Source organism: Camarhynchus parvulus, chromosome 1 (genome assembly GCF_901933205.1).
Source record: "Camarhynchus parvulus chromosome 1, STF_HiC, whole genome shotgun sequence".
NCBI classification, from domain to species: domain Eukaryota; kingdom Metazoa; phylum Chordata; class Aves; order Passeriformes; family Thraupidae; genus Camarhynchus; species Camarhynchus parvulus.
In genome coordinates this window covers 63,479,145-63,494,972 of record NC_044571.1, presented here as the reverse complement: position 1 = coordinate 63,494,972, position 15,828 = coordinate 63,479,145, and the positions used below count along the sequence as shown (strand labels likewise).

At 43.0% G+C, this 15,828-nt stretch overlaps 1 protein-coding gene across 1 annotated transcript in view; it reads right to left on the bottom strand.

Moving 5' to 3' along the window:
• The window catches only part of FAM124A (family with sequence similarity 124 member A), a 38,039-nt gene extending 23,583 nt beyond the window's left edge, over positions 1-14,456 (bottom strand). Inside the window, exons 1-2 of the mRNA XM_030954324.1 lie at positions 14,290-14,456; positions 2,970-3,001 (exon numbers count right to left, since the gene is read on the bottom strand). Of these exons, the coding sequence (XP_030810184.1) occupies positions 2,970-3,001; positions 14,290-14,348 (91 nt within the window). The 5' untranslated portion in view covers positions 14,349-14,456. The remainder of the gene's footprint in view (positions 1-2,969; positions 3,002-14,289) is intronic.
• Positions 14,457-15,828: the final 1,372 nt, after the last annotated feature.

Here is a 15,828-nt window from a genome sequence, read left to right as displayed (position 1 = left end):
GAACAAAGGAAAAAGTAACTACATACACCAGCATTCAGGTAAAAAAAAAAAAAAAAAAAAGGCATTCCTCTTCACTGAAATCATACTGCTGAACCTTTGAAAGCTGTAATACCTCCAGATGCATCATTCTGCAGACAGGTTTGTGTGACCTTTTTGTCCAACTCAATAAGACGAGGCCAAATGGCACACAGTCACCCTGACAACAGCCACAGTGCAGCAGGCACCCGCTGCCTTTTCTTGCCGAAATACACACGCTCTGCAAACTTTGGTACTCTTCCCCAAATTACCTGCTGTACAAAACCACAAGCATTAGATGAATGCTGCCAGTAAAAAGCATTTCTGGTTGTCTGAAGCTGGGACACAAGGGCAAAGAACAAAAGAAGTGAGAGGCTGCCTAAAACCCAAGGTCCAACCAATGCACCAGGCAGGGCTTTGAACTGCTGAAGCAGTACACTGACCACGATAGCTACTGCCTTGTGCTCAGGGAAAAAAAGTACTAGAAATAGGCACAGAATGATCCTGCCACTGCCACTTAGCAGCCAATGAGGTTTTACTTCCGACCTGGGTGGTCTGGAGCTCCTGTACAACTTTGCATTGGTGCAAAGTCCTGCAGTCTGCTCAGCTGCTAGGATAGAAGCTGTAGTTGATCCACCTGTTAAGTCTTTCTTAACCTTTTCTTGGCATGTCTGTGGAAAACCATTGTCCAGTGGAGTTAAGCACTGGAGAAAGTGAAAAGATTACTCATTTGTTAAACACTGAAATTGGAGCTTCACTGGTACTACCAAATAGGACCCCTGTAAAACCAAATTAACCTTCTGGTTAAGATAAACTCCTTCTGGTTTAGGTAATCCTTCTGGTTTAGATAAACTCCATTAGAACAGGAGCTTCAGGTGAAGCAGCTGCAGATAATGGGAGATTCTTTCCTTCATAATTTACAACAGCTTATTTTGGCTACACTAACAACATCATTGACTAGACTGTTTTTTGTACTGTGAATGATAGCACTTATTGAATCTTTTCCCCAAAGAAATTACAAGGTCACAATCACCTTTTATTTCCAATCTCTCTTCTGCAACAATCTTTCTTTAAAATGAATTACATACCCACTACCAGCCTCTGACATGAAAGTATTTCGATTTTACCAAAATTCTTTTATGTAACTGCTTCTGTTACTGTTGCAGTGTCTGACCAAACCAACCACACAAACCCCTCAAAAGGCAAAGCTAAATACTGCTACTTGTGAAGCTGTATCACTATAATTTGCCTTGGAAGCAGAAAAGAGAAAGGAGGAGACTTTTCTGTCTCCTGAACTTGTGTGTTTTTGCCGGAATGATAATACCTCCTTGTACTGACAAATTACTGGTGTTGAAACACAACAGCAGTGGCCACATACACAGCACAGCAGTGGCCAGCAAGACACTGAGCAGACCAGAGATAACAGGACACACTGCAGCTGCCACGTAACAACAGATTCATCCCCCTCAGAAATACCTCAGTTAATAAAAACCAAGCTTACACATGTAATTTGCTACCTTTATTTGTAAAATGTGCAGCAGCCATGCAAAGTTTTTAAGGGATTCAAACCAAGTTTTAAAATGGGAAATACTCTACTTGCACCTTGTCTTTTGAACTAATCTGCCTCCATTAATCAAGTAAGTATGAGTCACCACCCAAAAAGTGGAGGAAGTTGGCAGCATATTCCCTAAGCCATCATCTGAAACTGAGAGCTGAGAGGGTGGTGTGCCACACATCTGGTGTGATCAGGCAAATCCAATATGCTTTCACTAGCACAGAGAAGCTGATTGCCTGGATTTTGCCTCCCAATCATTTCAAAAACTATGCCCAACAGTGAGAATCCAGAAATCTATTTAAACAACAGAATTTAGGAAAAAGCTGCACTAAATCCTCTCTTTCTCAGACACACTCACACACAGTGAGCAGATGGAGGAAAAGCAGCGAGTTCCTTGCTAGTCACATCAGCTCAGGAGTCAGACATTACGAATGCTGTCTCATCCAGCTCTTGTTGAAATCAATTAAAGCCCTTCAGTGAAGACCACGGGAGATGGAAAATAACCCTCCCCACACTTGAGCCAGAATGTGTGAATGAGAAAAAAACCTGACAGCTTTCTTCCCTTCTGATTTTCATGGTGCTTAAAGATCCAGATTATAAAACACAACTTGTCATCTTGGAATTTTTGATGTGCTTGCTTGGCATAAATAAAGCTCATGCCTATGTGTGAATCAGGAAGACAGACATCACTTTGTACTTGGACAAGGAGAGATACCAGCAGTCATGCATGAATAAGCATTACTGCATTTCAAAGTGCTGCGGATGCAGTGTGTTCTACAACTAAGGAAGTAGATGGAGTGAAAAAGTGTTCCTTGTTGCTTAAAAAAAATCATTCTGCATTGGTGAAAAAAATAGAAAAAATCATTCAGACACACGAATTTGTCTTTTATCAGTTGGATAACATGAAAATCAACTAGCATTGTAAATATCTAGAAAGACTGTGGCACTTACTAGAGCATCTACCATCTCTGAAATAAAAAACCGACTTCACTGGAGTTGCTCTGAAGTGCTATGTTGGCATCAGCTCACAATAAACATTCAATTATTCCTGCATTCCCCGCTCCAATGACATTAATCACTGCAAACTCCTTTGGCCTGAGGGCCCATTCACACAGGCCCACAGAGTGTCTATAGATTTTGTTCTCATTTTGCCTTGCATCCCTGCAAGCGCCAATATTTGGGTCTTTACACATGGTTTGTGTTTGGTCATAAATATTCAAACAGTTTAATTTTCTATATTGTTTCTAGACATAGATCCAAGAAGAGAAGGAATGGAGACTTTAATGTGTCAAAGTGAACTCTGTCAATAACACCAGGTTGATGTTAATAAATATTAGCCAGCAGAACAAAAGAAAATATAATAATCGACTTTAAAAAAGAATCTCAAAGTTATACTCACTGCTGGTAGAGGACATACGGCTGTACTCAGACCTGCAAGACAAAGATTTAAATTAGAATGTATAAAATCTAAAAGGAATAATGAAAAAATTACCAAAGCTAACACACAGTGCTTATTGAAAAAGTTTAATGTCCATTTAGCACTATTTTTGCGCTAAGAGAATAACTGGAACAGATTTTGAACACTGCTTCAGAAAAACAGGCATCACATGTGAATTTTGAAAATATGTAAGTAGAATGAGTAAATACATAAGTAGAATGAGTAACTATGCTTTTATCTAGGGGTTGTTCATGCTACCTAATTCTAAGTGTGGAAATAAAAGCTCAGAAGGCTCTCCATAAGGAAGAAATAGTCTGCTTCAGACACAGGTGAGGAGTAGAAGTCGACTAGACTTTGACTCAGCTCCTCTCCTTCCTCACTTTATGTCCTCTAAATGCTGCTTTGCAGATTATATTTTGGAGTTCTTTTTAAGATAACGCTATTTGACAAGCAGAATTTTTATAGTTCTACAGTCACAACTGTTAGAGAAGGAAAAAAAAAGAATGCCAAAATATAAACATTTAGATGACAAAGCTTTTTGCTTTAGTAGACAGTTTTCCTCTTGAAGACATCTCAATAAAACTATACAGCCATTGGTTCTAGTTCAGGGCATACTGGATTATCTGTGAGAAAGTCAGAGAAGTTGAGTGTTTTGAGCAGCAGTGCAATTAATTTTTTGGCTGCACATAACCCCAAACTCCTGAAAACCCCATTCTGAGCTGATTAAAACATAGCCCATTTATGTCCTGAAGATTCAGCAATAATAAGGTAAAATGTGCTATCACTTAATATTTAAGGAAAAAAAAAAATTCCACTGCTGAGACCCTACCTATGATCTTTGAGTGTTTGGGTTTGGAGTTCACAGCTACACAGCCTCTACCCTCATACTTCCTGGGTCCCCAAAACAGACCCCATGCACCAGAGCACCCTGCCACCATAAACATATGGCACATGTGCCCTGCAGTGCCCTGAACAGGCAAAGTGCTCAGGGAGCTCTGACACAGCTCTTGGATTCAAACCTAAACCCTTGTTTTATATAATAGTTGCAGCAAGTTTGCAACATTGCTTTAAATTAAAGAAACCACACGAGCCTTGACTCCCAGGAGATGTGTGTGGAAGTAGATACCATCTAAGCCTGTTCTCAGGACACCTTCATACTCTAGGCTCTCAGGCAACCAAGGGAATAAAGGACATCAGTCCCACATATGTATAGTATCTGTTTTTTATTTTAATGTAGACATATCTCTGCAGAAGAAAGAAGCAATTACAGTCATCCCCATATTTCACAGCTGTGCACTCAGCACTCTGCAGATCAGATGCCATCTTCTCATACTGGTTAGGTGAGAAGATGATGAGGAACTACCCCCAACTCTTGCCAATCCTGCTGGACTAGTGAAAGATGACACAACCTGAATTTTTCACAAAACTCATGAAAAAGGATTCACCAATACCATCAAGTGCCTTGAGGTTTTCATAGTTTTTGGAAAGATCTGGGCAATGCCGGAGAAAGAGTTGCTGGAGGGGGCTTGCAGCTCTCCCTCACTCACTCTTTGCTAAGAGAAGACCCCCAGCCACTTTGATAAGGCCAAGGAGCAAGGAAACATCTCTGTCCCACTGGCAGAGACCACAGGTCTAGGTCATTAGCAGGCCCCCTCAGGCACCCCACACAGAGCTGCTCCACAGCACCTCGTCCATGAATCAAGTGCTACCCCTCAAACAACCCCCTCCAGGACCCCTATGCAGCTGGGAAGGGCAGGGGCAGTAATGACATTGTTGTCCAAATGTGGGCTCACTGCTCCGTGTGCAGCACCAATTTACACACCAAGAAGAGGTATTCCCACTCCTTTTGTCTGGTTTGTGCAAAGCAGGGAGCTGGCCCACAACAGGCTGGGTCCCCAGTCATCAAAGCTCCACACCATTTGTATTTTAGCAAGAAAAGAAGTCAGGGTTCATTGGCTACCAGCCACACAGCTCTGTTACTGATCAGTATTCCACCTTTGCTTGGCTACATGATTCACTTGCCATGCCAATGATCAGCCTGTCTCAGTCAGTGGGTTTCCTGAGTCAGGGAGCTGGGAGTCAGTGCTCACCATCTCCTCCGGTGAAATAGTTTTCTACCTAGTTAGAGCTGACTTCAGCACAGTTGCTGAAATTAGTTGGCTTTACTTGTTTCATCCTTATCTTGTGAGTTCTGCCAAATGTCCTTGTGGCTTCTGAATTCTGTGTTCTTTGTACCCACTATCAGCAGCACATCCCTCTCCCCAGGCTTTGCTAACCTCCCCCTAGATCTGAGACCACTGAAGCACATCAAGCCTCTTGGGATTTTTTGCTGGTTGCCATGACCCTGAGAGATGTTAAAAGTCCCTTTTCCCAGCCCGAGCACTTGAAGAAGGAGCCAGAGCTCTTAATTTCTCAGTCTCAAGGTTGCTTATTGTATCTTATCTATAAATTATCTCCTGTCCTGCCGAGGTCTGTCCAGCAGGACAGTTCCAGGCACACTGCCTGCCCCCGGGGTGGTGTTGTGTCTTTGAACTAAAACCTACGTATACAATGTTTACAATTACTGCCCAATACCTATCACCTATGTTAGACAGTAAGCTTCTACTCTAAACCAATCTGTAAATGCCAACATCACAGCAGAAGATGGAGGCCAAGAAGAAGAAGAAGAAGAAAGGCTGGATATGCCCAGATTCCTCCATCTTGCCTCCTGAACTCCCATACCAAAAACCCCAAAATCTACCTTTTCACCCCGTGATAACTTCACTCTTATTCTACCTAAACTGTTGTGGCTTGCTGATCTTCATATAAGGTTGGTAATTTGCTTCACGGGTCATAATGAAAACCACAGATGTTTTGGGCTCAGTGCCAGGGCTTCTGAGCCCCCTGGCAAGGGTCTTGGCCACTCTGGACAGCCAGAGGGATGTCCTGGGTTCCCACACAAGCCCTAAAATTTACCAGGGCAATTCTACTGACTGATAAATTCTAATTTATCTACCTAAAGCCTGGACATACACATGAGCATAGAAGGAGACTTTTTGTTCCTACTGCTGGGCAATGTACACACTGCTGGTCTGGCTCTGGGCAGGGACCAAGGGGAAGTGATGCCAGGGGCTGGCTAAGGTGCTATGCAGGCCAGAAAACCACACAGTATTTTCAGCAGCAAGTCACATCAGTGTCACTTGGCACCATGTATATTTGAAAGGGTGTGAAAACTGTGTAACATGTCATTCTTCATAAGCCTAGAGGCAAGCAATATACATCCAGCTGCCTCCAAGCAGCCCAAGCAAGAATTCATTTAGTTTGCACTTCTGTTTGAACACAGCCTGGGGCTGTCCTTCAATGTATCTGTGTTCAGCAGTTGGCAGCTAATTCAAAATGAATCTGCACTGCTTGTATTTCGGATGGAAGCGAGACAACATTTTGCCTTTTGCTTACTGCAAGTTGGAACAGTATTCTATTACTTCACACTGTTATTTTATTATCCCAAAGTGCTGCAGGCACATTATAGGACATGGAGAACTAATGAGACCTGAACTTAGGGAGTAGCAGTCTATGTACATGCAGGACTTGAAAAATGAAACAAGAGGAAAAATAAAAAGATGGGGGGTGAGACAGGAGGAGACAACAGTGTGCTTGGAGACAAATTGCAGAGACACATTTTAATAGGCTTTAGAATTGTATTGCAGGAGCTTTTTTGTAGTTCTAATATAGTTCAAGCTAATACTTAATTCATGTTTGTTGCACAACTGACATCCACAAATGGTAATTAGGCTCAAAGGCTTATGTCAACCTCAGATACCGAAATGAGGGCTGTACCCTCCCTAAGCTCCCTCTATTGTCAATGAAAAGAGAGGTCTGAAGTATCTCTCCCTAACTGTTGCCTAGACAAGAAGCCTACAGAAACCACATTTCTAATGTAGAAACACCACATTTCTAATGTAGAAACACCACATTTCTAATGTAGAACCCTAGACTGGGTGTCTAAAACCAAATGGGATGAATATGAGTCTCTCTGTGTGCTCTCAGGGACAACCTGGATCACCTTTTGATCTCCCTCCAACTTCTTTCTTTGCCTTGAATCTAGTCCTTGAGAACAAAAAAAAAAAAAAAAAAAAAAAAAAAAAAAAAAAAAAAAAAACCCCACACCAAAAAAAACCCCCCAAAAACCCAGAAAAACCCAGTGCTAGCAAAATCATTAGTGTTCTCAAAATATTAGAAGAAACACCATTCAGATTCATGGCATGCATTGGTAAGTGGCTTATAAATTAAATTGTTTTCTCTACAGTCATCTATTTAGGACACTAAATTCTGAAGTTAGTATAAGTCTTTTAAGCTTTTTAGACCAGCACACACAACATTCCCTTTGACAAAACCATGCATTAGAAAAATCTAGTACTGAAATAAACATCTCCTGGGGCATACAGGCTCTGTGGACATCAAGTAACTGTGTTCCTTTCTGTTCTTTTCATTCCTGTTTTAAACATCCTGAGTATTGGATTCTATCATTTCCCTTGGAAGAGGATTTTCCCAATAGGATAATTCAAGAGGAAAGCACTCATGTGCTTTAATGGTGACACCTGGGACCACACTGGGGCTCAGAGGTTCCAGGTCTATTACATGGTCTTGCAGCAAGCTATTTCCTCTGATAGATGTTTGATTATAGATAAAAGGAAAAAAACATCCGTGACAGAAAGTGAACAAATAGAGGACTGTTCCCTTTATAGGCACATAATGAGAAGAAAAATTATCAAACAGGGTATTGAAACAGTGTGAGGTACTGAAAAGCAAGGCTTATAGCTCAAAAGACACATCAGTCTGCAAAGAATGTGTGCTCAATGGTCAACCCACCAGCAAAGAGGAGCTGTGAAGATGTCAAAAGACATTAAAATAGGGATGTAGAAGCTTGTGATAAAGGTGGGACCTCAGTTCCCATTACCACCATTGAAGGATCAGACTTGTGCATTATTGGACATGGTAAGAGCATCAGGAGCACAAAAGATATTGGACAATCCTCTCAGATCTGTCTGCACCTCTCACTGCTGATTAGTGATACAGAACCTCAAAATATCCAAAAGAGGGAAACATTCCACTGAATACCAGCAAAAGCTGCTAGTGAAACTTGCAGTTGCTGAATGTGGTACCTAAAAACACTGTAAGCCTGTTTCTTTAGGTGAGAACATGGCTCTCTCACAGCTCTGGCTCACACAAGTGATGTAGCTCCTCCAGCATCACATGGTGCTTGGGTTTCTTGGGCACACTGATCAGCTGTGATCACACAGCCCCACGTTAGCACAGCTACAGCCCTGACAGCCGCAGCCATAAACAAACAGCCCCAAGGGAACTACCTGGGACCCAGGCCAAGTGCTGTGAAACACTCTGCACCTGTACCAGTGAAACCTCCCGCCTTCCAAAACATCCTGGCAAGTGGTCTGCTGAGAATGATCCCTGAACCATGGCAACATGGCAAAACATATCCTGGCCCATGATAAAACATACCCAGGAAAGACATGGGAGACAGCTACATGGTCCCATTCAAACCAACCCCATCAAATCATTTTAATCATTCAACAATATGGACAACTCCATCCTGTGCTCAGGGACACCCCTATGTGCTGTTTAATGCTCTGCTGTGGCTAGGACCAAGGTCTCTGAGCTGTGCAACATCCCCAAAGGCAGCCTGCTGTGTAAAACAAACATCTCAAGTAATTCTAACATAATACTACACCCCAATATGCCTGCAGTCTCCATTGCAAGGGCTCCTTAATCCCACTCCCCAAAATGAAATAGCAGAAAGTTTACAATCTCTTCTGCTTTCTGCATCCTTTGCTTGCCTAGGACCGATGGAATGGAACCTGTTGGATTCACATTTCCCATGCCTTCTCTACCTAGACTTGTAGCACATTTCACTGTTTCATATTAAGTACTGTATTTAACAGCTTCTCTTCCTTCCTTCCCTCAGAAAATGCTCCACAGGGCACACGGGAGTATTTTATAGCAGCTAAAGTCCCAGGCATGAATGAGAAGATTTGGCTTTATAGCTCTGTCTTGGGTTTCTTATCACCAAATTCCCACAGGTCAGATTACAATCTGCTTCACTAATACCAGTCCAGCACAAATCTGTTACCCTCATGGTACTTCTACTTGTGCAGTCAAGATGACTGAAATGGAATTACTCACAGCAACTTGTCCCTAAACTCCTTGCTTTGGATTTCTAGGAAAGTGACAAAGACAGATGATGGATTCCCATTGAGCAGCTCTAACCACTACACTCCAGAGCTCATTACCAACAGCAATGTTTGAGACCCCACATGAGAGACATCATTGTTGTATAAGGTTTGAAAAGTTGTTTGTCATCTTCCAAAAAGCACCTGATGAGGCAGGACCACCCTGGGATTTAGTGAGCACACCTGGCTGCACACCCTGCTCACCACTCCCTCACAGAGCACTCCCAGAGGGACACATCAGGTGCCATGGGTCCACACATCCCAGACCAGAGGCTGACTTATCCTCCTGAGGTCCTGGTTCTCTTAATTAACAACAGAAGAAGCCTGATTTATACCAGACATCAAACCTTCACACAGCTACTTTAGCTGAGGTAAAACTTGCAGCTTGCTGGGACCTGAAAATTATGGGTATCAGCACAGAGCTCACAGCCTCCAGAATGTGATCTGAAGTCTGTTTCATCCTTGCTGTCTGTGCCTTGCTCCAGTGCCTGGCACTCTCAGGTCTGCCTGCCCTGATGTTCAACCAAACAGCTTCACTTCACTGAGTAAATCTGGTTGGAAATGGTGCCTCAACCCCAATTTGTGACAAACAGCTAAACTTCACATTATTCAAATGTCAAATCAGAGACAGCTTGAGTATCATGACATATCTGGACTGATGGGTCTATATATGAAGTGAAAGTGTCAGCAAAAACCCACAGCAAAACAACCCCCAAAACCCCAAACCAAAACAAAACAAGCCCCAAGATAAAAATAGGCCTTAAAATAGCTTTCGGCATCAGTGGTTTGTGCTCCTGAGAGTTTCTCATAGATGGATGAAATACGTAACAAGAGACTGACGTGTCAATTTGAAAGACTGCCATACAAAGTCCTAAGGGACAAATTCCTTAAAGCCAGAAACATGAGACATGAAAGTAACCTCTCACCCCAATGAAATTTGATAATTTAAGTGACCCATTCTGACTGAGGACACACATGGATTACAATGTTCTTCATATTTTACCTCTAAGAGGGGTACAACTATATATATATATATACACATATATATACATATAAATATGTACATATATAGTTGTACCCCTCTCCCACCTTTTACTGAAGTGTAACAATTAAAGAAAGGCTTTTTTGATCTGTTTAAGAAATAAGTTAACAGAGGTTCAAATAATTTGTGATTTGGCCAGGATCGCACATGCAGCTAGGGAGAGTCATAAGGAAAACCAACAAACAAGTATAGTACACTCCAAAAATGAACATAATCTCTGCAAAAATAATTTGAGGGATGAGAGACAGGAGAAAATGTAAAGGAGGCAACAAGAACCATGAAAATTAATTGCAACCAAACAGCACTGTATTTTTCTAAATATATGTTACAAATAGCTGCTGCATGGTACAGTGTCATAAAGTTCAAACATCCCTTGTTTCTCTGTTTTGCAATGGATTTCTCTATATCTTGTTGATATAGAATTTTGTTGCACTTGTCTACTACCAAAAAATACTATACCATTCTTCCTAAAATTTATCAAATACTCAACAATTAACTAGTGTTTAATCCAGTTTGCATCATCAATATTTATATTTTAAACTTATACAAAAAACCTCCTCACCTGGTACTTCAGAAATGTCTCTCCACTTTCTCTAAAGAGATTAATGATTTATTTGAAATACAAGCAGGTAAGTTGCAAATTCAAATAAATTAAAAGTTATAACTTCTCAAAACTTTAAATGACTTTAAGGTGAGGAAAATTTACATGTTTAGGCTTGGAAAAAATCAGTAAGCTAATGATTAAAGTGTGAACCTTTTAAGACATAGGCTCTTACAGCTAAGTTAATTCTGCTGGGAACTATCATGGATGTTGAAATGTTTAGAACCTTGATGTTTAGAATAGAGAAACCAGCTGGTTTTCCACATTCACTTGGGATATTGGTCCTGAATGCAGTGAATTAAGCTGATGCTTTGGTCTGCATACCTATGGTAGCCAATCTGTACTGTTGCCTCAAAATCAGGCATGCCTAACAGCCTCCAAAATTGTCTTAGTTTGTCATCTTTGCTCTGCTGTTCAAAGACAGTGAAATAACAGCATTTGCATGGCTTGTAAAATGAAGAAAATGTTAAAATTAATATTTCTACAATTAATTTTAAGCAACTGTTATTTTTCTCACTTTTTTGTTTTTCTTTGCTATTCAACTACAGTTCTGTAAACATGTACATTTCTCCTCCCTTCAATCTTTCTTCCACCTGGTTTTGCCCTCTGTTTTCTTTCTAATAAAAGACCAAAGAAAGACTATTTTATTCTTCCTAAAATGTCAGGTTTTATAGTACAAACCCACTACTGAAACTATTAGCAGAGAAAGCTTTGTGTCCCATACTTCTGGACTAAAAGTTTTCAGTAGCAAATGAAATAAGGTTCCTATACTAAAAACTCCCAAAATATGTTTCCTGAGAAGATACAACTTGTATAGGCAAACTCTCTCAGATCAAGGATGGTCAAACTATTTAAAATCTCATTAATAAACAGCCAATATAAACTAATTGGCTTTTACGTTCTACACCCTTTATTTAGGTACTTGACAACACCAGCTCAATCCATTCTTATTGGATTCAGGAACTCCAAATATGCTATTTTTGTTCAGCAGACTCTTTGCCAACCCTATTTACCAAGGCAAATGCAGTAAGAGGAACATATTTTCTAAAGGATTAGGAAAATGAAGGCTTTGAATTGTAATTGATCTTGCCTTTAGCAGAGAGTTTTGCCTGCTTTTATAGCTGGCAGCCACAACAAAACCTTAAGCAACATATGCCCTGTGGAGTACTTGATGCGTTCAATTTGTTAGCTGCTCTAAGCAGCTTCAGCAGCCCAGGCTCCGTGTAAGAGCTCACACATCATTACGTACCATCACTGAGATGACAAGGGCGTGCAGTGCCTGGAGTTACTACAGTCACTATCCACTATTGTTCCCTGAGTGACAGAAAGCGGCCACCCCATGCAAAACTGGTCCTGAATCACTCTGACAGTTGTTCCTCCTTATTCTTTCAGAGGATGATTGCTGAAGCTCAGAATAGTTAATTAATTTTTTTTTTTACCATGGAGTAATTGGTGAAAAAGGAATATTGTTCAGTTTAGCAATAGCTGTGACGGGACTGAGACAAAGCAAATAGCAGATCTGGTAACAGGGAAAAGCAAGTGCTGTGAACAGTTGGTTTGGTGAGAAAGCTGAAATATAAACATTATGAAAGAGACATACGCAACATGTTTATCAGAATTAAATAGCTGCTAAACAAAACTAAAAACAATAATTGAAATGCAGAGATCCATTGCTTTTCAAAATAAATGTCAGTGCAAAGCACTGCAGCTATTAATTGCCATATGTCATTGTTCAAATTCCTCAGACAGACTCTTCCACCAACCTATACTTTCCAGTGTCACACATGGGACAGAGACACTTCATAAAATCATCAGCTTTAGCACCTCATCAACACCAGACACAAGCAGCTGTCATGCTGGTCCCTGAGGTCTAAAGGCTAAAGTCACCAGCTGGGTCAAATCCTTCCAAGTGCCTGTCCCAAGGAAACCCAGGTTTTTCCATTCCAGATAAACACAGCAAATTAGGAGTGACTTGACCAATCAAGGGGTTTTTGAGCTTTGAACTGGGCATGAGTTCACTGATTACCTTGTCTTCCTTTTACTCATGTCCCTAATGGGGACTAATCTACATCTGGAAAAGAAGCCTGGATTTTTTCCTTTGAACTTATGTCACATAAAATATTTTAAAGCTTTTACTGTTAGGTGTGCCTACAATACAAGGTGATGGGAAAAGTTCTTAACTTCTCAGACTATAGAAGAGATTAAAAATTATTTTAATTACTAGCTGGATGTATGAAAAAGATTACCATATGCCATTTTCACCTTTTAGATTTTCATTTGTAATATTGCTACTTCAGTTTTGGTGTGGTGCACCTGACACCACTGTGCAAATAATTAGTTTTACAGTTTTGCAAGAGTCAGACTAGAGGCCAAAAGAGATGCACCAGGCAAGGAGCTTGGAGAGAAACAGCTGGAGGAGCAAGGAGTGAGGAGAAGGAAGAGTCGGGAAAGAACAGCCTTAGCAGGAGTATGCAACCTCCTTTTGCCCTTCTGGAGCCACAGGAGGAGCAAAGGCTCACTGCCATTTCTGACAAGATCCCAAGGCAGCAGCATGTAGGACAGGCTTGAAAGCACTAACCTTTCCCACAGAGATGGGCTGAAGGCGTGAGCTGAATAGGAGATCCCATGGATCATCCTTGCAGCACCATTAACTTAGGAGAAGTCATGCAGCTAACAAACAGCACACCTCTGGCAGCATGGTCATGAAATTAGGGGGAAAAAAAGTCTCTTGACTGAGATGACACTCCCAGCAAAGTTTACAGCAGTTCACAGACTAGAATGGAGAGTATCACAATGAGAATCATGACAACAGCAACCCACTTTCAGGGTGCCTGTAAATCAAACTTGCTTTTGTAGAAGGCTCTCAATGGTCCTTCTGAGGAATAAACTCTCCCTGCCTGGTGCTGTCTGGGTGTCACTGCCAGGAGAAGACAGGTCCTGGACACGCTCCCAGACCATCCTCAGCCGCACTATCCTGGGATACAGGATCGGTGCGGCACCAAGCCCTGACCAGCGCATCTACAGCCGAGCGCGGGCCGCACCGCCGAGCCATCACCCCACAGCCACGACCTGTCCGTGGCTTCCTCCCCGTGTGCAGCAGGCGGACGGTGGGGTCTGCTTCACCGAAGGGGAACGAGAACTCCCGGGGGCAGTCGGAGCAGGGTGCTGCCGCCCCGGGGGTCAGACCGGACCGAGTCCCAGGAGGGCAGGGAAGGGAAGGCAAGGCAAGGAGACTCGGCGCTGAGCGGGATGCTGCCGGAGGGAAGCTCTGCCCGGGACACGAAGCCGCCGCCCCAGCCCAGCCCCAGCCCCGCCGCTGCCGGGACGCGCTCGGCGGCGGCCGCTGGCAACAAGTGCAGCCCCTGGGGCTGGGCGGGAGCTGCGCCAGAGCCCGGCAGAGCCGCCCGCACTCACCCGCCCGTCTCCGCTCCCGAGTCCGCGCACTCGTCCTCGCCGCCGGGCTGCTTCTCCATGGCTGCGGCGGCGGGGCTGGGGGGCTCTGGGAGCGGCGCTGCCGCCTCTGCCGCCCGCCCTGTGCGGCAGAGAGAGCCGCGACAGAGAGGAGAGCGGCAGCGACAGCGAGAGCAGCGCCCGCTCCGCCGGCCCGGCCCGGCCCCCGCCCCACGCCGCGGGAGGCACCGCCCGCCGCGCCCGCTCCCGGCAGCGCCCGGCCCGCGGGCACGGGCCGTGCCCGGAGCTGGCACGGACACCGCGGGCACGGGCCGTGCCCGGAGCTGGCACGGACACCGCGGGCACGGGCTGTCCGGTTCCCGGGCACAGCCTGTCCCTCGCTCTGGGACACCGCGGGCTGCTGGCTCCCAAAGTATGTCAGCACCTTCACCGTGGCACTTCAGCGCTCCCTGGCCTAGAGGTGCAGCGCCCCATGTCCAGTGGAAGTTGAGAGACTGTTGGATGCATGGACGTTCTCGCTATCCATCCGGTCGTGGAACATCCGCTGTTCAAGCCTTTTATTTGAAGTCTCTCACTGTGCTGAGCTTTCTCCAGCCTCCCTCAGTGCTGCCTGGCACTTGTTCATTACATCGAATGCAATAACTTTGAAATTACACACAGAAACGGGCAAGGGATGCTTTCCAACCTGATGAGAATTTCTGTAATGATGCAAAAGGAGGGTTAGAAGCATTTTGAATGCTGCCTGTGAGGAAATGCTGATGTAGGAAAGCTGAGTGGTAGTGTCTATAAAGTGAGAGCGAAGGGAAAAGTTGTGGGTGCACTCCTGTTGTCTACTTATTTTGTGTTTGGAAGTGAACACCAATCTCTTTTGCCATCACTTACATAAATACAAATATCCATCCGTGTAAGTTTGAACCAAGATCTCGCCCCACCAAAAAAAAAAAAAAAAAAAAAAAAAGAAAAAAAAAGACAAAAAGAAATAAAAATAAAAAAAAAAAAAAAAAAAGTCTTCTCTTAATATACTGACCCCATTCAGTCTGTGTCAGATTTTACTAGAGGAGGTGCAGAACTGATTTGTGAGCTCAGCTCTCTAGAGACCAGCTCTTTGTCTCTTCTGAATCAGGTTCAAAGATTCAAGCACAAAACTGGGATAGGGTGCTCTATGTTCCCCACAATGTAGATATTGTGGGACAATTAAATCCATCCCATAACTGGAGGCTTCTTCCTTTATTATTTTGTGGAAGATGCTTTGACAAGTTGGAATTTTCTTTTGGAAAATCTCTAACAATCACCAGATTTCTATCAGCTGCAGGCTCTTGGAGAAAGGGGTTGGAAGGAAAAAAAAGGTTTTTTCATTAAAAAATTCTTTTCTTATTTATGTCTTACAAGAAAGAAGAAAAATAGTGAAAATCTTGACATTAAAGACATAATACATTGAATACATTAAGAAAAATATAAATATACCAGACTATAAAAATATACCACACAAACCAACTTTCTCTTGGTCTAAGAAATGCTAAACTGGTTTAGTTTGCCACCAGT